The sequence below is a fragment of the Amblyomma mixtum genome, chromosome 5, assembly GCF_055824585.1.
Source record: "Amblyomma mixtum isolate Tamu chromosome 5, ASM5582458v1, whole genome shotgun sequence".
NCBI classification, from domain to species: domain Eukaryota; kingdom Metazoa; phylum Arthropoda; class Arachnida; order Ixodida; family Ixodidae; genus Amblyomma; species Amblyomma mixtum.
Genome location: NC_143016.1, coordinates 93,450,915 through 93,477,881, shown reverse-complemented (window position 1 = coordinate 93,477,881; position 26,967 = coordinate 93,450,915). Strand labels below are relative to the sequence as shown.

Genomic DNA, 26,967 nt, shown 5'->3' with positions numbered 1-26,967 from the left:
ACGTGCAGGTTAACTACAACGGCCAGACCCATACGCTACCTCTGCTTGTTGTGAAGGGCACAGGATCAAGCCTTCTAGGGAGAAACTGGTTTTCTCCACTAGGCGTGATGATATGCGGCATACACCAGACGCCGAGCCAGAACATGGTTGAGCAACTGCAAGAGAAATACGAAAGAGTATTCTCGGAAGAGATTCCAGGAAACGAAGGGCCCCCGGTCACACTGGAGTTGTTGGACAACGCGCAACCCAAATTTCTGAAGGCCAGGCCGGTGCCGTTTGCTCTCCGAGATTCAGTTGAAAAAGAGTTGGACAAACTGGAGCAGCAAGGTGTCATCGAGCCGACGCAGCATTCAGAATGGGCCACACCACTTGTCGTAGTTCGCAAGAAGAACGGAACCATACGCCTCTGCGGAGACTACCGGAGCACCGTCAATCTTGCGACTAAAGCGTCCTCTTACCCGCTACCGACACCTGAAAAGTATTCAGTGTACTACGTGGCGCAAGAGTCTTCAGCACATTGGACCTCACCCAGGCGTATCAGCAGCTGAAGGTGAGCGAGTCAACTGCTGAATTATTGGCAATTAACACACTGAAAGGCTTGTACAAAGTCAAGCGACTGCCTTTTGGCGTAGCTGCAGCCCCGGCCATATTTCAAAAATTCATGGAGACAGTGCTTCAGGGCATCCCAGGAGTTTGTGTCTACCTTGACGATGTCATCATCAGTGGCACTTCCACTGAAGAGCATGCAGTGCGCCTAGAGCTCGTTCTCGAAAGGCTAGCAAACGCTAATTTGTGCATAAGCAAATCGAAGTGCTGTTTTGCGGTGCCAGAGGTGCAATTTCTGGGACACCGAATTGATGCGGAAGGCATTCACCCTACCGAGGACAAAGTGCGAGCGATCACAGAAGCACGAGCTCCAACAAACAAGCAGGAGCTACAGGCTTTTCTCGGACTCTTGACGTTCTACGACCGGTTCTTGGAACAAAGAGCTACCGTGGCCAACGACTTATACCAACTCCTTCGGAAAGATGTGACATGGACATGGTCGCCACGCCATCAGCAGTCATTCGATGCCCTGAAAGACCTGATTCGAAGATGTACAGTCCTCCGCCACTACGACGAAAGGAAGCCTCTGCTTTTGGCTTGCGACGCATCACCGTACGGAGTCGGCGCGGTTCTATCGCAAACTGACGAGCAAGGAAGGGAAGCTCCCATCGCCTTCGCCTCACGTACGTTGTCGCAAGCAGAACGCAACTACGCGCAACTTGACAAAGAAGGGCTAGCCATCGTCTACGCGGCGACACATTTTCACCAGTACATTGCCGGCCGGAAGGTGACCTTTATAACCGATCACCGACCGCTATTGGGCATTCTGGGACCACAAAGGCCTATGCCACCAACTTTGTCTCCGCGAATGACACGTTGGTGCATCAAACTCTCAGCGTACGACTACGCTCTGGTCTACCGCAATGGGAGTAAACATCAAAACGCCGATGCGCTAAGCCGTCTGCCACTAGACGCAACTGTTGACGAACCATTTCCACCAGGAGACGTTCTGATGTTCGAAGCACTGCCAGAACCTCCGCTTACAGCAGGCACAGTTGCAGCATCTACGCAGAAGTGCGCAGCTCTCCGGCTAGTTTACACAGCTGTTCAACAAGGCAACGTGCATAAACTCAAAGGGGACAACTTCGACGCTTACCGCAGGCGAGCTACAGAGTTGAGCACCCATCGCGGCTGCATCATATTCGGGTCCCGAGTTGTGATGCCGAGAGAACTACGCGCACAAGCTATGTCTCTCATCCACGCCGGACATCGGGGCATCGTTGCAATGAAAAAGTGTGCCAGAAGCTACATGTGGTGGCCTGGCATTGACAACGACATCGAAACAGTGGTGCGAGAATGCAAGCCTTGCCAGAGCAGCCGGAGCGCCCCGCCGAAAGCTCCTGTCCCAGAATGGGAAAAGCCAGACACACCATGGCACACACTGCACATTGATTTTGCAGGACCAATTGAGGGCTGCACTTTCCTTGTGGCCGTAGATGCCTACACAAAGTGGCTTGAGATAAGGCAAATGGGACAGACGACTTCGGCAGCAGTCATTGACAACCTCCGATCACTATTTGCAACGTTCGGCCTGCCGCGCAAGGTAGTGTCGGACAACGGAACATCGTTTGTGTCTGCGGAGATCCTCAAGTTTTATCGCGACAACGGGATCTCATCAGTTACATCGGCCCCCTACCACCCAGCGACAAACGGACAAGCCGAGCGCTACGTAGCCGAGCTAAAACGCGCCCTTGAAAGAGATCAGACAGGCTCGCTGCAGCGCCGCCTTGCGCGCTTTCTCTTCAAGCAGCACACGACGGTTCAGAGCACAACAGGCGAGACCCCCTCGAAAATGATGTTCGAGCGTGAAATGCGAACCCAGCTCACAGCCATCCTCCCCGAGCCAAAGGCAGAGACGTTCCGGGAAGAAAAAGCAATTCCGCGCTGCGGCACGCTTAATGAGGGGCAGCGCGTCCTCGCCCGACAGTTTCTGAAAAAGCCACGCTGGGAGGAAGCTACAATTGTCAGACGCATAGGCCTGCGCTCTTGGCTCGTCAACATACATGGCACAGTAGCACGCCGACATCTCAACCAGCTGCGTAGATTTACGACGCCGTCTGAGAGCTGTTCGCCAGCGGAGAGAGCACGTGCACCATCTTCCCACATAGCCTGGCACCTCTTCCCGGAAGAAGAGACTTCGCCCAGGACAGACCTAGGAGACACAGCGAACAACAGCCAGCCTACAAGTGTTTCTCCCCCGAGCGCACAAAGCCAGCGCGCCTCCACGCGTGAGCGCCGACCCCCTGCACGATACCAGGCAACTTTCTAAGGGGGAAGGAAGTGTTGTGTCCCCTTATTGCTTTTGTGTGTGTGCGCCCCCGCACCCTCCTCCTAACGACCACCCGCATCCTCCTCCTAACGACCACTCGCATCCTCCTCCTAACGACCACTTGCCCTTCGTCGCACGCTGTCGCCAGATGCCCCCCCATGGTGCGCCCCCGCATCCTCCTCCTGTTTTGGGAAGCCACTCCCTCCCGTGGACGCTTCTCCGCTCCCTCCTTTCTTCGGGCGGCCAGTTCGGCTCCTGCCTCGGTCGACGCTGGTCGCACCCTCACCGGCTTTAAATAAACGAAGTCTTAAAGTACCGTGTGCGTCTTTCGCTGCATTCAACACAGCGACCGGACACGACAACTCTCTATAGATAAATCCTAGAGAACACTTAATAGGCAATACAAATAATGCTCAGACGGTGTATAGAGAATATATAGATTTATGGCCATACACTTTTAGCAGACTTTTGTCTATAGACAGTCTATATACTATGCAGAGTGGTTTGTTGGGCGAGTTGGTTTACCATATTGTTGTTTACCACACACACCAGCGTTGGTTTATTGTTGTTTACCACACACACCAGTTGGTTTACCACACACACACACAGCGCTGGACTTACAACTGAACTTTTTATTCGGGAAACACTGCTCTTTACGAGGGGGTACCCAAAAGAAACCGGACTTATTTTTGTTTGAACTTATTTGGTCACATTTTAAGCACAGACCTTCAATTCCCTTCAAAGTATTCCCCACTTGCAATGATACGCTTATAGAATCTTTCATTCCATTTTTCAAAACATTGTTTAAATTCATCTTTTGTGATGCTTGACAGTGCCTCCGTCGTTTTTTTCTTCACCTCTGCAACATCAGCGAAACGCTTTCCATTCACCTATTTTTTTCATTCTAGGAAACAAAGAAAGTAGCACGGGGCAAGGTCGGGAGAGTATGAGGGTTGAGGAATAGGGGTCATGCCATTTTTGGTCCAAAATTGTCGTAGAGACAGCGCTGTGTGTGCAGGGGCACTGCCATGATGGAAAAAACAGTCACCCGACCGCCACAAATCTGGCCGCTTCCACCGCGCACTGTTGCCCAATCTTTTCAAAACATCCAAGTAGAAAGCCTGGCTAACTGTATGACCCTGCGGAACAGATTCTCAATGGACGACTCCTCTCACGTCGTCGAAAAAACAAATCAGCATTGTTTTGAGGTTTGGTTTCACCTGACGAGCTTTCTTGAGGCGAGGTGAATTTGAAGTTTTCCATTGGCATGATTGTTGCTTTGATTCAGGATTCGATTCAGGAACACTTGAGTTGTCCCCATAGCATCGTCCTTGTACGTCTTTCTTAATATTTCAAGAGTTTCCATTCAACTTTTTCCGAGCAAAAATCAGAATTTCCCCGGAGCACGCTGTTCACGAAAATCAGCCATTGCAAAAACGACATTCACACAAAACAGTCGTCACTCTAAAACTCTACCTAAACTAGTCTGACCTCCTTCAACGACGGCACTCGGCTTATGACACTGGAATGTTCGTTCTATGCGCTCCTAGTGGCAAAACGCGGTACCACAGAAGCATTGCCGACCAAAAAATTTATTCCGGTTTCTTTTGGGTACCCCCTCGTATACACACCAGAAGCTGATAAAAATGGAAGATGGTAACACCCGGATGATAAAAAATCGACAAACTGTCTCGTCACATGTCCAGTCCTACCTTCCCTTTTGCAAAAATGCCCTTTCCTTTGATAGTAGTGAAAGGGACGTGCTACTCACGCATGCAACCCCACTGTCCGCTATGCTCATGGCTTCAATTATTTCACGCGCCGTTTGGTCACGGTTCCTGCTTACTATCTTCGTCTCGTTATAGGAAGGTACACATTTACACTCTTGACAATGAACAACCAAATTCCCATCGCCTTTCCGTTCCATGTTCTTCCGATGTTCACGGAGCCGCTCGTTCAAACATCGCCCCGTTTGGCGTACATATGCTCTGCCACATGTCAGCGGCAACCTGTATACCACTCCTGCGCATGCGACCATGGGGACTTGGTGTTTCTTTTTACACCCCTTAGCTTTTCTTTCTGGGTACGTTACTATTTTGCATAAGTTTTCCAATTTGTCTGGGACTGAAAAAACAACCCTAGTTTTTACTTTCGAAGCAATTCTTTTAAGATTATGGGACACCCCATGAATGTACATTCATGGTGGTGGTGGAAGTGTGCCAGCGCTGGTGGCGGCTGATATAATAACAAGATATATTATAAGATTACATATATATATATATATATATATATATATATATATATATATATATATATATATATATATATATATAAAATAAGCCTTTCATTCTAGCACAATACCTTGCATTTAAATAATTTGTTAAAAAGGTCACAGCGCCGGAGAGAAAACTTTGAAGACAAAAACATCCGGCGGGTACAGAAGCTCTGAGGTAATCCGCAAACAGCCTTTTTAAGAAAACTTTGCGCAGAATAACACAAGACGTGCGTACAACACGTGCGTGCGTGCGTGCGCGTGCGCGTGTGCGTGCGCGTGTGTGCGCGCGTGTGTGCGCGCGTGTGTGCGCGCGTGTGTGCGCGCGCGCGCGTCTCTCCCTCCCGTCTTGTGTTATTCTGCGCAAAGTTTTCTTGAATATGTCACTGCACTAACTGGCCCAACGTTCTGCTCTACTTACCCTTTTTAGAATTACGAACAAGCAATTACATTCGGCGCTGTGGCCCAATACATTTTGGCTATTTCGACGAGTTACGTGCACTGGAAAGGTTGCCTTGCCTATAAGCTTTTCTAAAGCGCATGTATTTTCGTGCGACCTAGACAATATTTCTTGGGCCATAGCACCGCGGGTAACTGCGTTTTCGAAATTTTAAAAACTGAAATGGATATTACTTACAGTGGGCTACACGCCCTCAATACATAAGGGGACTAACAGTAATAGGTACAAAAGTTCACTATTCAATTTTAGATAACCAGGCTAGTACTTAGCCCGTCTTAGCTGTATGCTTATGCCCTACGCCGCTGGCGATGCTATGCTGAAAAAAAATCACTCTTCTAACTCAAAAAGCCTATTTTTAAAAATTGCATAACGTCTTCGGGTAAACACGCGGTATATTCAGCGACGAGGTGTGCGCAAAGGTTCGTGTCTGATTCAAAAATAGAGTAGCCCGATATTAGCCCGGTATGACAAGCAGCTAAACGATGGCGGATACCTGTGTGCTGAAGGTGTATGCTGTGTGTTAACCCTACCTTTCTTGTATCGCTCCCTCCTTTCTTCCCCTCTCCCTCTCCTTTTATACCCGCTAGCCGCAGTTCAGGTTCTTCAGGTTTCGATGGCAGATGCCGCGGCTAGCAACATCTTTTCCTTCCATTTTTATTTTTATTAATAACAAACAGCCACAAACAACAACAACCCCGCAGCAAAGCAAGCGACAGCAAAGGTTAACTGCCCAAACATCCCCAAGCGCTTGACGAAGTTGCTACTTTTCAACCACCAATAAGGTGAAATGGTGTAACGTGTGATGTGAAATATAGCATCCAATGACACACATTTTATGCAGCCGTGGTGGCTGAGTGGTTATGGCGCTCGGCTGCTAAAGTTAAAGACGCGAGTTCGCGGCGAAATTCTATAGAGGCCCGTGGACTATCCGAGCACGTTAAAGAACGCCAGGCGGTCGAAATTTCCGGAGCCCTTCACTAGGGCGTCCCTCATAGCCTGAGTCGATTTGGGACTTTAGACCCCCATAAAACCGTAAAGCCAAACACTGCCGGTGGATCACGCTTGATAACGGTAAAACACCGAACTTGATAGCAGTAACGCATGCTTCGAGATGCGGTCCAGCGGTGGTCGACCAGCCGGCATCGACGCCGTCGCGGTAGTTCGCAGGTGTCTTGTCACGTGACGCAAGCTTGGTATTCCCTAAAACTGGCGTCGACGCGAGGAAATTCGACAAGAGATTTGAATGCGCTAAGGTATCGGGAATTCCGTTTGGATTTTCTCAGGAATGCGGCCACATATCCGCTATAAAAAAAAAATAAAAAACAGGAAACGTCGCCAGTGTTTCTGTGGTGGTGATGGTGGTGGTGGTGTGACACTTTTATTGAAACAGCCTTTATGTTAGGCGTTCAATAGGTCCTGGACCAGGGTGACGAAGGCGCGTTGCAGCCTCAGGTCCAGGGAGGCGAGCCAGATGGGCCACGGTGGGGGTGGGGGGAAAGGATAGGCGGGAGACTGGAAAGCTGCGTGGCACTGTGTAAGGCAGTGTTCTATGTCTGCATATGTGTGTGGACAGTTTGGGCACTGAGATGTGGAAGTGTACCGGTACATATAAAGTATAGAATATCTACATTCTGTTTGCTATTTACCTTTAGCCTCCCTTCGAAGGGACCATGGAATGGTTTCTTCAATCATATTTTATTGCAACAACTCTGTAGAGGTAGTCTCTGCGAGTATTCTAGTCTGATTCAGAAAGCTGCGCGTGGAACCAATAATTTACAAACAATTTTTCAAACTTGCCGCTCACAGCCGATTAGGGCGACACCTCACCGCGCGTTTTAGCCGCCCCTACCACATGACGTAAACTGGGCAGCCTTGGTCATGGACTGGGCGACCCTTATCATTGGCTCTGCCCAATGACGTCACGCGCAATTTTTGCAATAATTCATCTGAAACTGAGCACTCATGCTCCTTGAAATACTATTTTATTGATCGCTTGTTATTTTTTAGAACACACATATACAGAGGTAAGAATCCAGCGCATTTCTTGAAATTAATGTAGTACTTCCGGTGGAGAAGGAAATCCGTCTGCTCACAAAAGCACGTGTTCTCGTCAAATCTTTGCGCCCGCCTTTGCGAGTTCCCTAGCTGCGCCGACGAGTCGCTGCTGTCGTCGCCCTGTGGGTCTCGGTATGGCGTGTACTGAAAGGCTCGAAGCCCATCTCAGCAGTGGCTGCACGCAGCCGCGCTTCGAGCTCCGGATCCATGCCGTTCGAGCAGCAAGCAGGAGACACATGTGCGAAAACTTGGCCGGCGCGCCGCACCGATCGTCATCAGAAAGACTGCCAGCTATACTCGAGCAGCGAAAAAGCATGCCTGCTTATGTTGTGAGCTTTCGGCAACGGCACCACTCGCGGGCACTCCGAGCGACGAGCTCTGTTGCTGCCTGGCTGCCGTGGTCGTCGCTAGGCCTATAGCTCGTTTCGCGTCGAAGCCGCAGCGGCCGGCGCTTCGGAAGTCGCCTGAGCTATGATAAAATGCCTACTCTACACATCGCTTTACTGTCAGCAGCATCATTTCACAATAAAATAATAGTATGGTCAATTTCCGTGGCGTTTTCAGCGACGGAGCTAGCGGGCGCCAGGCGAGCCGGACCCCAACGTCAGGCCAGCGGCAGCTGCAAGGCGGTTGTAGCCAGACATTTGCTCGTATCACAGTTGTTACCCTTAGCAGCAGCTCAGTATTGGTCAGCGATCCTCAAAAATGACACATTTTTCACATTTCTTGTCCCAGGATTTATTGTTTACGTCAAGAACACTCTTTAGCTCACTTTTCATGACGCCGGCAGACGTGATCCAGGCTGGTCGGCCGGCCGGCATGCGGCGTACTTGGCGTTCGCACAAGGAAATACAAAACGACCATTCTACCAGAGCTGATGCTTCCTAGGTTCGAGCAGCGACAACATGTCTGTTCAAAAGTGGATCTTTCGGCAACGACACCGGCTGCGGCAACGCCGGGCGACGAACTGCGCGCTGGTCCCAGGCTGCCCTAGTCGTCGCTAGGCCTAACTGGTTTTGCATCGAAGCCGCGGCTGACGGCGCTTTATACGCTTCGTGCGCTGCTGCTTTGAACCCAACGGGTGGCGCCACCTGTGAAACGCGGCGGAAGTTTCCCGTCGTCTCGGAGCAGCCGGTCTCAGTGCAGTCAGCATGGCGTCTCGGTCGGACGGCACCAAATCTCGCGCAAAAAAAGGTGGTAGCGTTTATTGCTGCGTCTATGGTTGCCACAATAGCTACAGAAATGTTGTGGGAAAGCTCCCGAAAGTGAAGTTCTATGGCTTTCCATGGAAACATTACGAGAAAGAGCGACGGGAGCGCTGGATCAAAGCAGTACGACGAGCAAGGTAAACAAGTGCCCATTTCATATTTTTGACATTGCTTTGGCAAACGTTACTAGAATAAGCTTGTTTTGGCTTGCTCCAGTGTTACAGTTGCAAGTAATACTGCGTTTTTTTTTCTTTATTAGTGCGGACGGAGGTCAGTGGCATCCCATTAAGGGCCATACACGCATATGTAGCGCCCACTTCGTGGGTAACGAGAGAAGTTCTGTTGCCCACCATCCAGCCTACATCCCAACAATATTCCCGTCCTGCTACCGAAAAGACGATGGCGTTGGGCCTGCAACGAAGCTAGAGAGATACGAGCGGTAAGTTCTGATACGATACAGTGCTTTATATTGATGACGCGCTCCGAACAAACCCAAATCAAGTTGCGCAGTTTTCGGTTCTTTGGAACAATCATGCGTTCTTTCTTTCTTAGGTTTCAACGGCGCGTATCAGCGGGTGCGGCACAGACATCTGCCGATTCAGCCACTGTACCAGGCGTTCCGTGTCTCAATGGTCAGGCCCTTGGTGCCGATGAGGGGCAATGTGAAGCGCCAGAAGAAAGCGTTACATTTGCGTCCATGGTAAACCCTTCACATTTAGAATAACCTTAAATAATAACGCGCGCTGTACGTAGGGTGTTCTTATGCGCTGTGGCGTAATTCTACAGTATGCATTTTTAACGATCCTAAACTACTGGGGAAACGCATTGCTAAGAGGGGGATACAATAAAATTGCGCACTAGTCGTTCTAGTTTTCATTTCGGCTTCTACTTTACCTCTTTGCATGAATGAAAAGTAACTTGCGTATGTAGTTTGCTGAGCCTGGCTCTTCTTAGTGAACAGACTTGTTTAGCTTTGTAAAAGAAAATAAAGACAGCCACAGCTGGTGCGTCCTAAATAGTGCAGCTGTGCGCAACCATGGCAGTCCTGTCAGTAATGTTAACTTCCCTTGAGAGTATCTTAATGTGCTTGGTGTTATGCATGTGTGTCCTCAACAGCACTCATATTCTGTTCTAACTAGTCATGGTAATTTCTTCATACAGCTTCACAACAAAATTATTTGTGCTGAATAACAAAAGGGTGCTTGTGCATGTGTAACACTTTCCAGGGGACTCAAACAGATGCTGAGGAACCCGGAGGCCACTGCTGCATTTTTCTCTCGGTGACATCAAACGGTTCAGCCTCTGCACAAGTGTCACACACAAGCGCAACAAGCGTTGCTGTGCAGGCAGTTGCACCCACAAGGTCCTCAACCACTGGAACAGATGAGAGAAGCTGTGTCTTTCTTGGCTATGATTCGCTGAATGAGAGACAAGATTCTTTCAGAGAATTGTGCGGCGTCAGCACGAACGTCTTTGCATTGCTGATGTTTGCCCTTTCACCCATAGTCGTAAGGCGAATTGATGTGCCGACTCCTCAGAAACTTGTTATTTTTCTTATGAAACTTAAACTAGGAATATCATTTGCTAGCCTTGCCGTTCTTTTTGGGCTTCACCGGACAGCAGTAAGCCGCATATTTTATTTTGTTTTAAGTAATTTGCTGGCTGCACTGAATGAATGGATTCCAGAGCCGTCGCTTGCCACCGTGCAGGCATCCATGCCAGCATGTTTTCGGAGACACTATCCTCGCTGCCGTTACATAATAGACTGTACCGAGATAAGAACTGAAGAGCCACCTACTGTTGAGCAAAGGAGGGCACTTTTTTCACACTACAAGGGCGGTTACACTTTGAAGTTCTTACTAGGTATTGTTCCTAATGGTGTCGTCACTTTTGTGTCGAAGGCCTACGGTGGTCGTGCATCGGACACGCACATCACGCTCGAGTCTGGGTTCCTTGACAGGATTGAGCCAGGTGACATAGTGCTCGCTGACAAGGGCTTTCCAGGCATTAGAGCGCCCGCTGCAGGGCAGGAAGGCATTGTTGTTTTGCCCCCTTTTTCAAAAGGGAATGTACAGTTTACGCATGAGGAACTCCAGGAGACATACAACATCGCCCAGGTGCGTATACACGTAGAAAGAGTCATTCAGCGTGTGAAGATGTTCAACATCCTGAACACAAGGATACCCATTGAATTGATTCCTCACATGAGTGATATTATGCGAATGTGTTGCATTTTGGCCAACCTGCAGCCACCAATCTTTGGTGCCCAAAAGCCTGACCATGTACAGGAGCGCTGAAATCTTAGCATACCAAGTTCAGCAAAAACGAGCCCAAACAAGTGTTCAAATTCATATTTCCAGAACCTCATGTGAGACGGGGAACCAATTTTATTGACTTCCATGAACTGTATAAAATGCATGTTTGCAGTGCCATAAACCTTGTTGTTACTCTCAACATGGCCACTTTTTATTGCTCTCATTCTCAAAAACACAGTACTTCAAAGACATACAGCACGAAATTAGGTGGACAGTGCGTTAAACCTGAACATTTCGTGATAGATTTGCCAGCCGTTTTAAAATATACTTGAAATAGTACCCTTCTAGCTTAGGGATGTACTCGGAGAGGAATTTTTCATCCCTCTCGACAGTTATGCTGATGCTCTGCTTTTCTGAATATACAAAAAACAGCGCCTCATCAATATTTAAAACGTACAATATTACCATCACCTGCGTGAAATATGGGTGGCTTTTTCTTAGAGTCAATATTCCATTTACATAGTGAATATACTTAACATAGCTAACTTCCTCATCAGCATCGATAAGCTTTGAATCTTTAAGAGAAAAGGGGCATTTAATCTCAACTACACGAGTTGTTCTGCCGGCTACAAAGATGCCATCTGGGCTGCAGCACAGCCAGTGTTGTTCTGGATGAATAACTAGTCCAACCTGCAGGAAAAAAAATATGGCAAGAAATAAGGAACATGACAGTCTTCTCAAACACACTGTATCATTACCTCATGAATTGGAACTCGCAGCAGCACTGAGAGCTCCTTCCTTGCCGCATCTTCTGTATTCTTGCCTGCAGAATGAGAGGTCACATTCGTATTGGGCACCTTCGTAATGTGCACTGAATGATACACTTTATGGGACTGGCCTTTTTTTAACGAGTGAGGGCACTACAAGTTTGCTCATTCATATTTGCATGTTCTGTTTGAACGGGCTGTACTGCTGCTTACCATAGGTTGTGGCAGCAGTTGAAAAGGCCCTTGGCGTCACCACTGCATCTGCAAGAGCTTCGAACTCTGCCTCTTTTGTCTTAATTCTGTGAGCAGTGGAGCTTGTGATCCGAAGATTCCTCTCTTGATGCCACCTGGTATCAAGAACATGCCATTACTGACAGGAAGAAAGTTAAGCGACATATGCAGACAAATAACAAACCTTTTTACTCTTCCTTGGCCCCTGGTCGTCTGTTCGATTTCGACTATTTCACTAATACTTTTTTGTACAAACTTTTCATAAAATGCTTTCTCCCTGTTTGGCAGTGCAGACAACAGGTCACATCTTTTAATTCTGAGCGGCAGCGCACTCAGGATTTCCATTACGCCATGCGTGGCGCGCTCGTTTTTCACAATTGCTTTTACGAGCTCAGAAGCTGTCTGACTGGCTACCTGACCAACTGCACTGGGCCGCACAGCCTCGCATTCTTTGAATGTATCACCCTCATTGCCTTGTAGCAGATCTGTGAAGGCGCACCTAACGCCCGGAAATAGAAGGTGAACATCGGATGGGGAGAGTGCCTTAAGCACTGGTACAGGCAAGGGGCGACCTGGGCGGACAATTGGAATAGGTTATGCAAAGAACCTTGTCAAACAATTCTTCTTCTTACCTGGGAAAAGTTCCTTAATTTGCTTTTTCGTGTCCAGGGTTGGACGCGCTGAAGGTTTGCGCCACGCGCACGGCAGGTCTGTGCAGGACGTGTGCACGGAATTGTTCACGAACACAGCTAGTGCCGCCGCATGCTTGCACCATCCTCGGCATCCCGCCTTACACGTGCAGCTGGCTTCAACGATTTCCCTTGGGTTCGCAGACAACTGCACAAGCACGATACACATTTTCACACGCATGCAAAGAATAAATATAACGCTGTTTCATGAAATGCGCTTACCGTCAATCGCACGTCGTAGTCCACACTCTTCATTTGCGCGATGCATTTTCCGACGATGTCGGAGGGTCCTGTCGCGCAGGAAACTTCCTCTCTCACGCCGTAAATATGACTCCCGGCGTAGAGCTTGTTCCCGCGAAGTATGCTACTTTTTTTAAAATAACCATCAACATTTTCGATACGACCGAACCCACAAAACAACACACGCTGATCGCTCCACGGTGCCATGTCTCAATGCAACCACGGCGGCCGAACAGTGACGCGGACGACGGGAAAGTTCGCGGCATGGCCTGGAGGTGGCGCTAGTTGTTATAAACCGGTGGCGCCTCCTTACCAGCGCACGAGGCCTATAGCAAAAGGTCTACTCTTCACATCGCTTTACTGCGAACTCGTCCCATAATAGAAGATATATTCGATTTCCACGACGCCTTTAGCAACGGAGCTAGCAGGCGGCAGGCGAAGCGCCGCAGCAGCACCAAAGCGGCTATGGGATGACATTTGCTAGTATCGCATTCATCACTTTTACGATAAGATCGGTATTGGCCAACGGTCGTCAGAAATGGTGCATTTTTGACATGCATCTATCCCAGGGCTAGCTACGGACGAGAACAAACAATACTAGCGCGTTTTTCAGTCGCCGGCGGCCGGCATGAAGGCTGGAAGGCCGGCCCGGCGTGGCTCGGCCCCGAGCGCCCTGAGGAGCGCGCTGTACGTCATCACGACGCTGCAGCTCTCCGCGCTCGTTTTGGCTCCCGCTTCCTGTCGTTGCGTTTGCCGCGCGCGGCTCGTCGTTGACATCCAGGAAGTTGCACGCAGGCGACGAGCTGCGATCGGACGTTGCGACGCCGTTCGCAACAGCGCACCGCAGTGAATCGCACTCACTTTTCGCACATGTGTCTGCGACCCCCGGAAGTAAACATGCAGAGTGCCATTGCTTAACGTATGCCTGGGCCGACCATCGGCCCGTCTTTTCTTTTTCTTTTTTTCAGAGCGAGCTTGCGTGTAGAGTTGAGGGTAGTATGTGGGGGAGAGGAGGAACATCATTTTTAATCGGCAATATCTTCGGTGTTGATGAAGTTCGCTTCACAATTTTTGCGGTGCGGTGACAAGTGATGGAATACCGATCTCTCGTGCGCTTTTGCTAATCTTGGCAGAGAGCTTTTCACGGTCCCTTTAAGGTAGGGGTCAATCCCTGGGAAAAGGGCCACGTGACGGAGCATTTAGTGTGCACCACAACGTCGGTGCCAAACAGTCGCCAACGCGCGATCTGCTGTTCTGCGCATGCGCGAATATTTTTAAACGACGGTGACGTCTCCATCGCCCGCTGCCTCCTGCGGGACCACTTCAGCCAGGCGCAGGCGCATTGAATTCGTAGCAGGATAGTGCGCCCTCGACGGCGAAAAAGGAAAGCAGCAACTTCAAACCTTATTAGGAACACATCGCCTTCTGTCAGTTTCTAGTCCTATCATTCCGTTTTGCAGCCACCGTCAAGTGATAATGGTTGGTTCGAGAAGCACGAATCAGGGCTGGAAATCAGGGCATATCTGCATATCGGGATAGTTCTGCAGTGTATACCTTCGTTTCGTTGATGAAGGCTGATTGGGATAAGGATAAGGACCTCGGGGACGGCTGGGCATCGCACTAGGCAGGACAGAACAGAACAGCACTGCAGTCGACGTTCGTCGGCCGCCACCTCCGACGAGTCCAAGAAGCAGCATTCGTCCAACGAGCGTGTCGACTCCAGAAACAGTAAGTAATCGAACGACCGTTCTCCGAACGTACAGAAATTTAAAAAGATCGTAGGATTTTAACGTAGTTGGCCCAAACAGACGTGCGAAAGCATGTGTTTAACCTGGCTGGCTCATTTTTTTGCTTTGCTCGGTCGTCGGCGCGTCCGGTGACGATATTAGACTGAGGTTAAGCTGATCTGACTTGTGCGCGCCACGGATGGAAGCTGATGAAGGCGACGATGTTCAATGCACAGCGGGAGAATATGTTGCAATTTAACACGATGCGTGATGGGCTGCGGCGATAGGCTAGTGCTCTCGTGAAGTGGCCAGTGGAGCTGATCTGATCGCGCCGCCGCGGGTTCGAAATCCGATTGCGACAATATTTATCTTTAAAACTTGGTGGGGTTCAACGCTGCTGAACCTAATGTCGAGCGATAGCTCCGGTGATACAAGAGACGACGGTGGTTTCAATGTTTTATTATTACGTTGCCCGACAGGAAGCTTTGGCAGTGGGCGACCGGGCGTTGCATCGAACACTGCCAGCATTCCGTTAAACGCAACAAAGTTTGGTTTAATGTCCTTAATGTTTAAGGAGTTTAATGTCCCAAAGCGACTCAGGCTATGAGGGACGCCGTAGTGAAGGGCTCAGGAAATTTCGACCACCTGGGGTTCTTTAACGTGCACTGACATCGCACAGTACACGGGGCTCTAAATTACGCCTCAATCAAAATTCAGCCGCCGCGGCCGGGATCGAACACGCGTCTTTCGGGCCAGCAGCCGAGCGCCGTGAACACTTAGTTGCTGGTTTATAAACCATAAACCAGCATCAAAGTGCACCGACGTTCTATGCAGAACTTTCATGCCCTGCGCATGCGGTGCCGGCAGACGCTTTCCCGCTCCACTCGGTCTAGGTGTGTGACGTCACTGAGGGAGTACGCAGCACACCTGGGAGCTTGGAATGCCCCCTTAACTCCTCTCCACAACGCTGCGACGGCGACAGAGCGCGCATCTAGCGCATCTGTCTCCGCGGCGGCGCGCGCATGCGCAGTGCGACAACTGCCCTCCTCTCCGCGGCAGTGCGCATCTGCTGGGATGCCGCTGCCCTCCTCCTATCTGCGTCGCGCGCGGCGTACGTGACACGTGTGGCTCTTAGAGGTCAAATTGCGGAGCCAGATGTCATACGCTGAAACTCGCCCAGGAGGATCATAATAGGAGTAAAGGAAAATCTGGCTAATAAGGAGGGCCCCAACCTTGCTGACCATGGCATTTCTTGTATAGATTGTAAACCACGTTTCCGTGGCATGAGAATCCTAGGCAACAGTGAGCTTTTTGAAAAATAAAATGATGATCGATTTGCGTAGGTAGGCCAAATGCAAGTTAAGTGCGCTAGCAGTTCGTTTTTCACTTCGTTTCCGGTGTTTAGATCCAGTGTTCACGGATGGCAGCTGTTCGGACCGCGATAATGGGTAAATACCATATATGCGGAAATTGTAATCCTGTACATCATTCTTACTACCACTCCTGGCACATTTTATTTCTGCATCCTCAAGGTCAGGGTCGCCACAAGATTCTTGGATGAGTTTGACCCCGTGAAGTAGTCCTTTCGCACTAGAACTCCAGACGGTCATCAGTTTTACGGAGTAAAAATTGTGCCATAAATGGAAACTCATCGTGAACCAACGGATTGATTTTTGTTCATTTTTCTCTGTTAACCTACTCTGCTAATCGGGTTACAAAAGAAATAAAAGCTGCCGATGTCTGAAAGTCCAATTCCAACACACGGTATATGCTTTCTTCCTGCAGGAGATGCCTCTGCTCAATTGGGTTCTCTGGATACACGCCAGACGCGTGGCAGAACTGTGTCCGGGACTGTTCCTCTCCGTCTGCGAAGCATACGCCAGGCTGCAAGAGGCCAGGAACATACTTTCCAACAGCGGTGCCAACTTCTGCGCGCCATGCGCTCGAGGCAGCAGCGGCAACGCCTGCGAGCTGCAATGGCAGCTGAAGCAATGGAACCGCGTCTTGGCCCCCATCAAAACGGAGCTCAGGGAAGGGAACACTCCTGGCGAGCTCACCGTCCTGTGTGTCGAAGAGTACCTGTGGGACCGCCCATGCCGTGTCCTACGCGCCGTGGTTCTCCTCCACTGGCTATTCACCAGACACCCCTGCGTGACCGCGCTCCAAGTGCACCACTGGGGTGTGTTCGAGCGTCCCGCGTACTTGTCCCTAATCTGCGACGGCCTGCGCCAGTGCCATCGCCTGAGGAGCCTCAGGTTGTGCTTGGACGGCCTATTCGATAGCGAGCGCCGGAGGCTTCTTTGGAGGCTATGTAATCTGCATCATCTCGAGGAGTTCTCCTGTGACACCATTGACGCCTCCGACAACTCTGAAAACATGACCGCACTGCGCGAACTGATAATGAGCAACGCAAAGTTGAATCGGCTTGAGGTCCAGAGATTCGACGGTCTGTCAACAAGCTTGTGGTACGTGGTGCGATTGCTAGCGACGAACGTACGCCTCAGTGACTTGCGCCTCGACGTGAGCTGCCTGCCGGCAGGCGAATGTGGCTTGTTCTCGCTGGCGCTTAAGGAACACCGCTCGCTAAAGTCGCTGCGCTTGGTCGGCTCGCTCCGGTGTCCCACCTTGACTGTGGCTGCGGTCGCACGAGCAATGCAAAGCGCGACGGCGTTGACCACTTTAGAGCTCTCTTATTTTCACGTCACCATCGGTGACGCCTGGGCCCTAGTGACATCCCTCACCTGCACAAACTCGGTGCAGCAGCTGGCACTGTTGGCGTGCATGCCAATCTTCTCGCACCTGACCGGCGTGCCGTGCTCGGGAGACAAAGAAGAGGGCTCGGGCAGGGAAGCTTTCTGGCACATGCATCCCTTCGTGCACATGCTGCGCAAGGTGACGTCACTCCGAAAGCTCACGTTCCCTCTGTCTTCTTACCCCCCTGATGACCAGCGGAGGTTTTTCGGAGCCCTGAGGGCGAACCACACCGTCGAAGAGGTGCACGTCGACAGCCTGAAACATCGTAACTTCAGCGAGTTCTGCCGCCTTGTGTGCGAAACCGGCACTGGCAGCCGAGTGAGAATCGGCACTCCTCGTGCTATAGATGAGAGCGGGTTGCACATTGCTTCAGCGTGTCCCTATACCGGAGACGTCTCAGTACTGACCGAACAGATAGGATGTCGAGTGGAAATGCATCGCTGGTTCACGCAGCTTTCAACACTCCACGGTCTGACAACCCTGACCGTGGACGTAGCAGGCACCATTGACGCTGAGTCAGCCTGGCTTTTTGCTCAGTACCTGCGAAACACGCAGTTCCTAAACGCCGCCACGATGAGCTTCTTCGCGCTCCGCGACGAAGCGCTGGTCCTGCTCGACGCGCTCTCGCACAACACCAGCATCACAGCTCTCGCCGTGGAGAACTGGTGTGGGAGCAAACGCACCGCACGACTTCTCGCGGACGTCGTCTGCTCGAGCAAGAAGATTCTGGCGCTCACCTACCGCTTGGCCAGCAAGAATCCGTCGCCAGCGTTCTTTCCGGCGCTCGCCCAAGACATCGGGAGCAACTGCACCATCATATCGGTGAAGACGTTTCCGCTGATAAGCGCAAACAAACACTGGAACTGCATTAAAGATGTCATGGCCCGCAACAACACGCTCCTAGTCCGCGCCGCGCGATACGTTACTGGCTGTACGGTCCTGAAAAGTGGGGCAGAGGCGCTCGAGTTGCTGAAATCGAATCAGATGCTAGTCTCTAAAGTTCAGGAATTGGCGAGAGTGGGCGAAACAGAAGCTAAGGACTTGATAAGAAGCAGGCTGGCCGACCTGGACGACTTAGACTTCTTCATGAGCGTCACCGGCGTGGTCAGGGAAAGAGTTGTTTGCGAAGAAAGCTCTGAGGGGCGCGCCTGCTTAGGGACACTGCCCTATGACTGCTGGCGGAGCTTGCGGCGGTACTTGCGAGTGGCGGACGTAAGAGACGGACCCTGAGAAAAGGAGGTAGGAAATAAACTGTACTGAAAAACTGGTGTGTTGAGACTGGCTTGACGATCAGAAGGGAGGGGGGGGGGGGGGGGGTTGGCTCTCTTCAAAACTCCAATGGCTCGAAGCCAAACGGCTACAAAGGAAAGCTATACAGCTTTCTCAGAAACTTCGTAGTTAAAGAAAAATTCGTCCTGGTCCGGGGTTCGAACCCGGGACCACCGCTTCACCGGACCAGTCGCTCTACCAAATGAGCTAACCGGGACGGCAAGCTTATGGTAGGGCGAGATCGAATTGATCAATAACTCAATGAGCAATTACTCCCTTATTACAAATCTACTCCACTTTGGGGGATTCCCCTAAACATTTGACCAATGGCTCGAGCTGCATCACGAACCCCGTAGATGAGCCTTAGCTATCTTCCAAGGATACGCTCGCTAGCTCTTACTAGTTTTTCAAGCTAAGAACGTCGTGCAATAAAACATGACATTAAGCATAAATACAGGGCGCCTGTGAAAGGCCTTTCGCTTGCATTTTGTTTTGTTTTGTTTTTTCAATTATTGGGTAACTGCGACTTGTGAAAAATTTTGCTTTTCGTGCTTGCTACTTTTGGCATATCTTTATTGCTCTGATTATAAGTATGATCGAATAACCAGTTTCGCACGTCTATTCTTAGACGTAGCGTATCGTCATGTCTTTTACGTTCGTTACTAAAAGCGTATTCCTCAGTGTACTTTTACTTTTTCTATAATTTGGCAGCTTGAGTTTTTTCACGAAGAAAAACAAAGCGATGTTTAACGCCTCCGACAACGCCTTGAGGCAACAAAGCGAGACACTGAGTTTCCTGTCTGCTCACATATCCTCATTGGATACTAACAATATTGTTTAGCACCGTCGTTTTTCGGGCTTGTTGGTGCACAGTCGATAAACAAATCGCAGTGCAGCTGAAACAGAAGACACAGAACGGAGAAGAAGCACACAAGCGCTAACTTCCAACATTTTAAGAGCCAAGACCTACTGAACTACAGACCTGCACATACGGCGGGGTCCTATGGAGCTGAGTGCGCCAACATTCGTTAGCTTTTTGGCCGTTGAGGGCGCTCGGTTTACCTGTTCGTCTGCTATGATCATCATCATCGTTTGCCATTTTGTGCACGCTATTTATTACATTTGTTTTGTCTTTCTCTGCTATGCTAACACCAGCAATGAAAATAGCTATAATAACGACTTTTTTTGCTCTCGAAGAGTATAAAAAACGTCTTCCTTTTTGTCTCCTTTCTTTTCGTCAGCACCACCGTGCCTAGCATAGATAAACCACTGATCTCCACTAGGGGAGCTGGATGCCGCATCGGACGCCCGAAAGTGAAGCCACCGGAAGTAAGCGGCCTTGTCCCGGAAGTCAGCCTTTGGCAGTGCATGAAATCGGACCTCAGCACGGTTTTTCAGTTCCAGTTTTATTTTCCCACTTGGCATTTCGTCTTTGCGTCGTTCTCGTCTTTTTACATGACAATGCCTACCTGTTGCGCCGTCAACTGAGCGAGGAAACCAGCGAAGTCTTCGGGAAAGACGTTTCAAAAATAAGGGCCCATTGCATTGCAATGGGACGACACTAGCAGACGACAGGACGTCGCTACACGCAGCAAGTATGGAGCCTCGTCTACTCGGCTTGGTGTCGTCTCGTTTGCCTAACTTCGCCAACTCTGCTCTTTACTGCGATGCTTGTTCCCACGCTCAAGCCCAAGTTATGCTATCAAAGGGGGATAAATATAAGAAAGAATAGGTTGAAACATTCACCAGGCAGCTTACTTTGCAGCGACCATTTTACCGAATTATGTTTAGACCGAACCGGAGCGAGGGCTAGGCAACTATCTTGTGAGGTGTCGACGGTGTTCGGTTGGATCACATTAGCGCCTCCAGAAGGTATGGTAATGCTTTTTCGACGGAGCGTGTCATGTACTGTTTCGTATTGCAGCAAGTTAAGCTTGAATGGGCTTGTATTCGTGGTGCTTGGTGCAGTTGACTTCTAACAGCGCTTCTCACGCGCACTGCAGCATTCGTCTTTCTTGTCAGTCGTTCCTCTCGCGCTGTGCCTTTTCTTTGCTGCACGAAAATTCGGTTTTAAGATGACCTAGCCTCATCGTCATTCCACTACTTCTCCTTTACGCTTGGAAGACAAGAACCAGGCAAGAATATAGTGTTTAATGCACGTACCCCTTTGCCGAGGCAGGGTGAGACCTGAATGCCTGTTTTCTTCGGTTTCTCTGAAATTACAGGTATTAATCCACAATACTCACATTTCTCGCGTTCAGCTTGCTTGTTCCTTTCATATAACAGCAGACATTACACGAGAACAACGCAAAAAACTGAGAACGAAAGGGCGAAAGACGCGACTTTTTGCATTGAAATACACAGCAGACACCCGACTTCCGGGACAAGCGGTCCGACTTCCGGTGGCTTCACTCGCGCTCGTCTCGGAAAGCGGGAATGCGGCATCCAGCCAACTAGTGGAGATCAGTGAGATAAACTGATGATAATGATTACGTGGACGAACGACAAAACTGCCCTCTTTGAAACAAAATGATGGAGGAGGCCATTTTCTCAACAGGTATATATTAGCGCCACGCCGCACGTAATGTTTCTGTCCTAGCGGCAAAAGGCATGAACTAGAACATGCGCGCTGGAGAGGGGCCATTTGTGCAGGTCTGTAGTTCAGTAGGTCTTGTTAAGAGCGCTAGCTCTTATTCATCACGTTGCTCGATTTCTTGAGGTCGGCTACCACCTCCCTTCGGCGTGAAATTTTCTAAGTCCGAGGAATTCAAGATGGCGGCCCCCATAGTAAATCGACTATAGTAACCCAATTGGTGATTGATTGATGACGTCTCTAGTATATCGAATTGGTGACTGGTGACGTCACTGATTTTGTGACGTCGTAATTAACTAGTCACACGACAATGTTTAATCGCTTTTAACGTAGTACTTAATAAGGCATCATAAAACGAATTAGATATTTGGAATCCTCTATATGAGTAGAACAGGTTAGACACCAAAGCTAACTAACTAATAAAGTTAATATTTAGCTGTGGTTATGCTTATATTTAATTGCTTTTAATTAACTATCCAATAACGTCATGATCTAACCAACGGATATCCGTAACGGGCTAGATGAATAGGACATGTTAGGCACCAATATTGCCTAATTAGGTTAATATTTACTTATGGTTAGGCTTAACATGGCGGCGACCGTGGGTAACCTTGCTGAGACACGACCTGCCAGGTACTGCCTCCTCGATCCAGTGGGCCAAGACAGCCAGACTTACCGGTAACTACATGTAGTCGTAAGAGCAGGAAACAAAAAAGAGGGGGCCATGCTTAATAACAGAACAAACCATGCCCCTACACCCATCAAAAAATATTCTTGAGATGTAGACAGTCGGCTTATTAGTCGAAGAAATAGATTTCAAGTAAGAGGCCATGGTAAACCTCCATGCTAGTCACATATCAAAGCCACACAAGCGGATGAGTCCGGTCTTGCCACGGCTACATTGAGCCTTCAAAGAGGCGTCATACCTCTTCGTATCCGAAGAATATCTTCATCTTCGCCTTGTCCGCTCGCAAGAAGCCCGCCAAGTCGGACATGTCGGTGCAGGAGTACTTGGCTCCGCACAGTGCAGGAACTCGGCGTTTGGCTTCGGGCAGGAAGTCCGACATCCGCACTAAAAACGACAGCAACGGGACCTCTCGTGAACGGTGCTTCATTTCAAAAGTTTAATAATATTAAGAATGACGGTGCTTTATCGTGCACCAAATGGTATCAATATGCACTATCAATAATAATAATTTAATCATGAAAGAGTGATCACAAAGAAATGTTCCGTGTCCGCCGAAGCCACATAAAGGCTTGTGTGGCAACACCCGGTAATAATGCGATGATAATGGGTAGTTGCAAAGTACATGTACTATCGGTGTTTGTAAAAGTCTCCAGGACACGCGGGAAACGTTCTAGGCGCATAGGTGCCACATCCGAAAGCGATCACCGCCTTTCAGTGCCATACATTGCAGCACTTAATTCAAATTGTCACCTCCACAAGTAGAGACCCGAGCTATAGGCTTCAATTACCACCCACGCATCCATCCAGACTTTTGTATACAGCCCATCTAGCCAATAATACCTGAAGCGTCATCTGCTCAGCCTACAGCTGTTCAAGAAATACTCAATGCAATCCTGAAGGACGACATCGCAGTTGCATAGTGCGTCACTTGCGTTCCAAAAGAAATGTTGCGTAGAGTGTGACAGAAAATTATTGAAACTTCCTGATGTAAAATCTAACAATCACAGTGATCAAAAACTGCGTATTTATTGCCCCATATTTAATTCGCTGGTCAACCTAATAACGCTTGATGTAGCGGGTTGACGTGCGTTAGGAATTAACCATACCTGTGGTCCACAGCCAGGAACAGCCGCAGAGCCATATTAAAAAGGTGCCAAATATGTCAACGCGTGTAACTTACCGTCAACGCATGTGAATGATGGAATGTGGTAGTAGATGATCGGTGTCTTTGGCGCCGCCTTCGATACCGCTTCGATGTAACGTATAAGGTGCTCTGGAATGGAATTGTTTTGCGTTTTAATTTTGCGAAAATATGCGCCTCGTTAAGCTGGACTCTACTATTTAAAATTAATAATTAGTTTGATAACGGTATTTCTTCGTTTCCTAATTATAAATGACCACACCGGTCATGGCTAGAAGAAAAATGAAAAACCGGAACATTCCACGGACTGGAGCGAAGAGCCCCTTTCTTGCACGAGCCACAGTTTACAGCAGCGATCACATCCGTTCCTACGCTCCCTATTTGCACCGCGTCTAAATAACCGGATCATCGATCGGCCTAAGATTTGGGAGCCTGCAGGCTGTGTTCGGACGCTCAGATGTTGAAACTGTTTCATAAGCCGCACGAATAAATACGTGGGCGCAGCGACTGCTAGTCTCTCCCCTGACGCCTGTGTAATATAGGCGAGAAGGATGCGACAGAAGGTGCCAAACTATACACGCATGACCTCGGTCAACCTCAACATCATTTGCAGACGGTACCACCTTGATCGCTCCTCAGTCAGCAAAGTTGGGCTTATTTTGTGGTTGCGGTTGACCTTGCGAAGTCAGAACATTCCGACGTCACCGATCTTTGGATGCGAAACTAAAAGCGACATACCAGTTATTACCGGCCGGCAGCCTGACCCAATAATCCTTGCAGCAGGAGAAACGTCAAGATGATAAAATCATGGACAGCGATTAAATTTTGGAGCTAAGAGGCACCGATGGGTAATCGAATAGTGAATCCACTTAGCATCATGCATATTCCCACGATAAAAAGCGAGCTTTTTCCTAAACTTATGTAAGTGACTGAAGCTGCATGTTGACTTCCTTTCGAGAAGATTCTCAGCAAACACGGCGCACCTTTTTTTTTTAATATTCACCTCATTTTTAAAAGTGCACTCTATTCTTGGAGACAAGTATAAAGGTATTGGCGCGGTCACCAGCAGCGTTGCTTCTTTTACTGAGTCTTTCCGAAGCCACCTATACGCTTTGAACTGCAGTTTTAATCAAAACTACGCACTTGAATTAATGGCGTGCTCATTACTGCCCGTACTGACACTGTGCTCCGCTTAGCGGTGGGGTTGTCGTGTCTGTAATGGCAGGGTTTGCAGATGCCGACTACAACAGCAAAGCAACATTCCCATATCAAAAAATTACATTTTAAACTGTTCTGACGTGTTCCTGAGCCCTTCAGCTGGGTATGCGTTTATCTTGGCAAGGAGCTTGCAGTTGCCACAAAGAAAATATGGTCGACAAATGGCAGTAGACTGGCCCTTCAAACTGTGCATCGCGGAGGTAAAACGAGTAATACCCGTGCCACACGGACAGATTTAATGCCATTAAGTGCTTACTGCCTTAAGTTTTAATGGCATTCGTGCGGTGCCACACGCATAAATTTAATGGCATTAGCCTTACTGCCATTCGCGACCTACTGAGTTCACCACAACTCATTCGCCCGTGCAATGTGTACTCTCGTTCCCATTCCACACGCAGAAAAGCATTCAACTTTGTTAGTAACAACTTCCTAACCAGTAGGAAATGGTGAATTCTTAACTTTCAATCAGATGAGGCATCTATACTGCATTTTCGATGCGAATAGCGCCATTTTAACAAGCCTTATTGACAGATACTCTCGACTTATGTGCTGACATGCGAGTTTATGGCCACTTTTTCAACTTGTAAAGCAAGAACAGCCGTATTTTCCGGAAAATGGTTTTTACATTGCATTTGAACAACATTCCCGATATATTGTGCTTATTAGGAATGTTTATATTCAGATGAAACTTTTGACTACCTTGCAAGCATTATCGTCATCGTCACTTTCTATAATGGCATTAAATGTGTACGTGTAGCACGAACTCCGAAAATAATGGCATTAACAAACTTAAGGCCTTAAGCATTTACTGCCATTTCTTGTGCACGTGTGGCACGGGTATAAAAGTAACAAACACTACAACGAAATTAGGCGAGCCTATGCGCCCTTCAGAGGCTTCTTTGCATCAGTTGGTTTGGTAATATTGTTAACAGAAATCATTAGAGTGCCTGAATCATTGCCAGTTGTCAAGTGTCCTTTCATGTTTTGCTATGCCCAACAGTTCTGAGCTTCTGCACTTTACCGCCACCTGTTACGGTTCAGTAGAAGCCCCTGTGTAACATTATATTTAGCGTCTCTGAATTACGTTGGTTAACTCTTCGATTTCGTTTCGCTAATTAGGCGGTTTATTTCGGTGCAACTATAGAAGAGATTCACTATTTCATATAGGTTCTAAAAGTATGTTATCTAGTTTTTCCAGCTTTTTTTGTTTTAGTTTTATCAAATATTCGTTGTTGACTGGACAGACCAAAATAAACAAGGTCGGGAGACTGAAGCTTCCCTGCTGCCCGTGTTCACTTCATCTTCCCTACCCTCTCTTTTCGGTCTTCTTTGGCTGATCACTACTGACACGCCGTCAATAGGAAAACTGTTGCTTTCACGACCAAATTTCTTTCGCCTCAAACGTGAATATAGACTATAATCCTCAAATGGAACGCGAACCGCAAAATTGCAAGATATTACTCTAGGGAGGCAGATTACTAATTTCGCATCGACGGCGTAAAGACCACTCTTTGGAAGTGTTTATAGGCCAAGCTTTTATTTTCTCTCTAGCCGATAATACTTTTGATTGCCTCTGCTCGCGTTTCAGTTCTTTTGTTTGCATTTCATTTGACGCTGGTGGCACATGCAACCAGCCTTCCAAAATTTGGTTTCGAATAGGCGTGACTCTAGAGTCCGGACACATCAGAAACAAACCTATATAGGATTCTTCGCCGATGGAGTCAGCCATTAGTTATCTTTGGACGTTATTGCATACTTCAACACTACGTCCAAACGCCGCGAAAGCGTCTTGAAACTCACCGTTAGAGGGACACCTGTAGTAAAACGGTGGTAGGATAGAGATGGCGTCAACGTTCAGACTTTCAGCGTGAGCCGCCTGCGAGAAAGCAACACATAGCTCGGTACACCACAATGCTCGGACTGACCTCGCAGCAAATAACACAGTGACGGTAGTTTAGAAGAGTACGGCGCTAAGCTGTGGTCTCCGGCGGCAAATCTTTACCGTGTCCACACACGTGCATGCTTGTGCGTGTGTGTGCATGAGTTTGGACTCGTGAAAAATAAGGAATAAAGAATCAATGAAGCAGAGCTGAAAAAACTTTGTAGGGGACACTTAAGCTCCGCCTTAGGGGTATGACGCGATAGCGCTGACGGATTAATGCCCATATATGCAGAATCGGTCGTTCTTTACTCAACATTAATAGATCTCGGGGAGTCCGCATACCCCTCCTGGCGCAGTGGTGCAGCGGTTAAGCGATGCGCCACTGCCCTGCGATGACAGGTGCTGCCACCGGCGGAGCTTGTGCGACCCAGGTTGAGCTTCCCGAGCAACCTATCGCAACCAATCATTTAACTGCCACCTGCCACTGCGCAGTTTGCTCACAATCCGATGAGCAGGTCGTGATGACGTCATATGGTTACGTGATCTAGGCGGCCCATTTGCCTACTAGGTTGCTTCTCTGGGGATTTTTCATAGACTTCTAGGTCACGGTGGACGGCGCCAACGACAACGCCGGATTTTCTGC

General features: G+C 48.9%; 4 protein-coding genes across 5 annotated transcripts in view; 2 read left to right on the top strand and 2 right to left on the bottom strand.

Moving 5' to 3' along the window:
- Positions 1–26,967, bottom strand: part of LOC149343076 (N-acetylneuraminate lyase-like) — a 44,277-nt gene that overhangs the window by 7,452 nt on the left and 9,858 nt on the right. Inside the window, exons 6-8 of the mRNA XM_089545598.1 lie at positions 26,243–26,318; positions 23,264–23,356; positions 22,322–22,467 (exon numbers count right to left, since the gene is read on the bottom strand). Coding sequence (XP_089401724.1) covers positions 22,322–22,467; positions 23,264–23,356; positions 26,243–26,318 — 315 coding nt within the window. The remainder of the gene's footprint in view (positions 1–22,321; positions 22,468–23,263; positions 23,357–26,242; positions 26,319–26,967) is intronic.
- Positions 8,749–13,232, top strand: LOC149343079 (uncharacterized). The gene is made up of 4 exons (XM_089545596.1): positions 8,749–9,007; positions 9,130–9,309; positions 9,423–9,570; positions 10,097–13,232. Exons 1-4 carry the CDS (start codon positions 8,814–8,816, stop codon positions 11,165–11,167), a joined length of 1,593 nt encoding a protein of 530 aa, XP_089401722.1. The 5' UTR covers positions 8,749–8,813; the 3' UTR covers positions 11,168–13,232.
- On the bottom strand, positions 9,851–13,267 carry LOC149343078 (uncharacterized). Of its 2 annotated transcripts, XR_016283093.1 has the most exons (5): positions 13,035–13,267; positions 12,756–12,960; positions 12,106–12,239; positions 11,884–11,948; positions 9,851–11,815 (listed from the first exon to the last, which is right to left on the bottom strand). XR_016283093.1 is itself a non-coding variant. In XM_089545597.1 (4 exons), the coding sequence occupies exons 1-3, from the start codon at positions 13,257–13,259 to the stop codon at positions 12,142–12,144; spliced, it is 528 nt and encodes a 175-aa protein (XP_089401723.1). In that variant the 5' UTR covers positions 13,260–13,267; the 3' UTR covers positions 9,851–11,948; positions 12,106–12,141. The 2 variants fall into 2 exon arrangements, 1 of the variants encoding a protein (XP_089401723.1); XM_089545597.1 differs by having other exon boundaries at positions 9,851–11,948.
- LOC149343077 (uncharacterized) lies at positions 16,568–18,766 on the top strand. The gene has a single exon (XM_089542781.1). It carries the CDS (start codon positions 16,568–16,570, stop codon positions 18,761–18,763), a length of 2,196 nt encoding a protein of 731 aa, XP_089398907.1. The 3' UTR covers positions 18,764–18,766.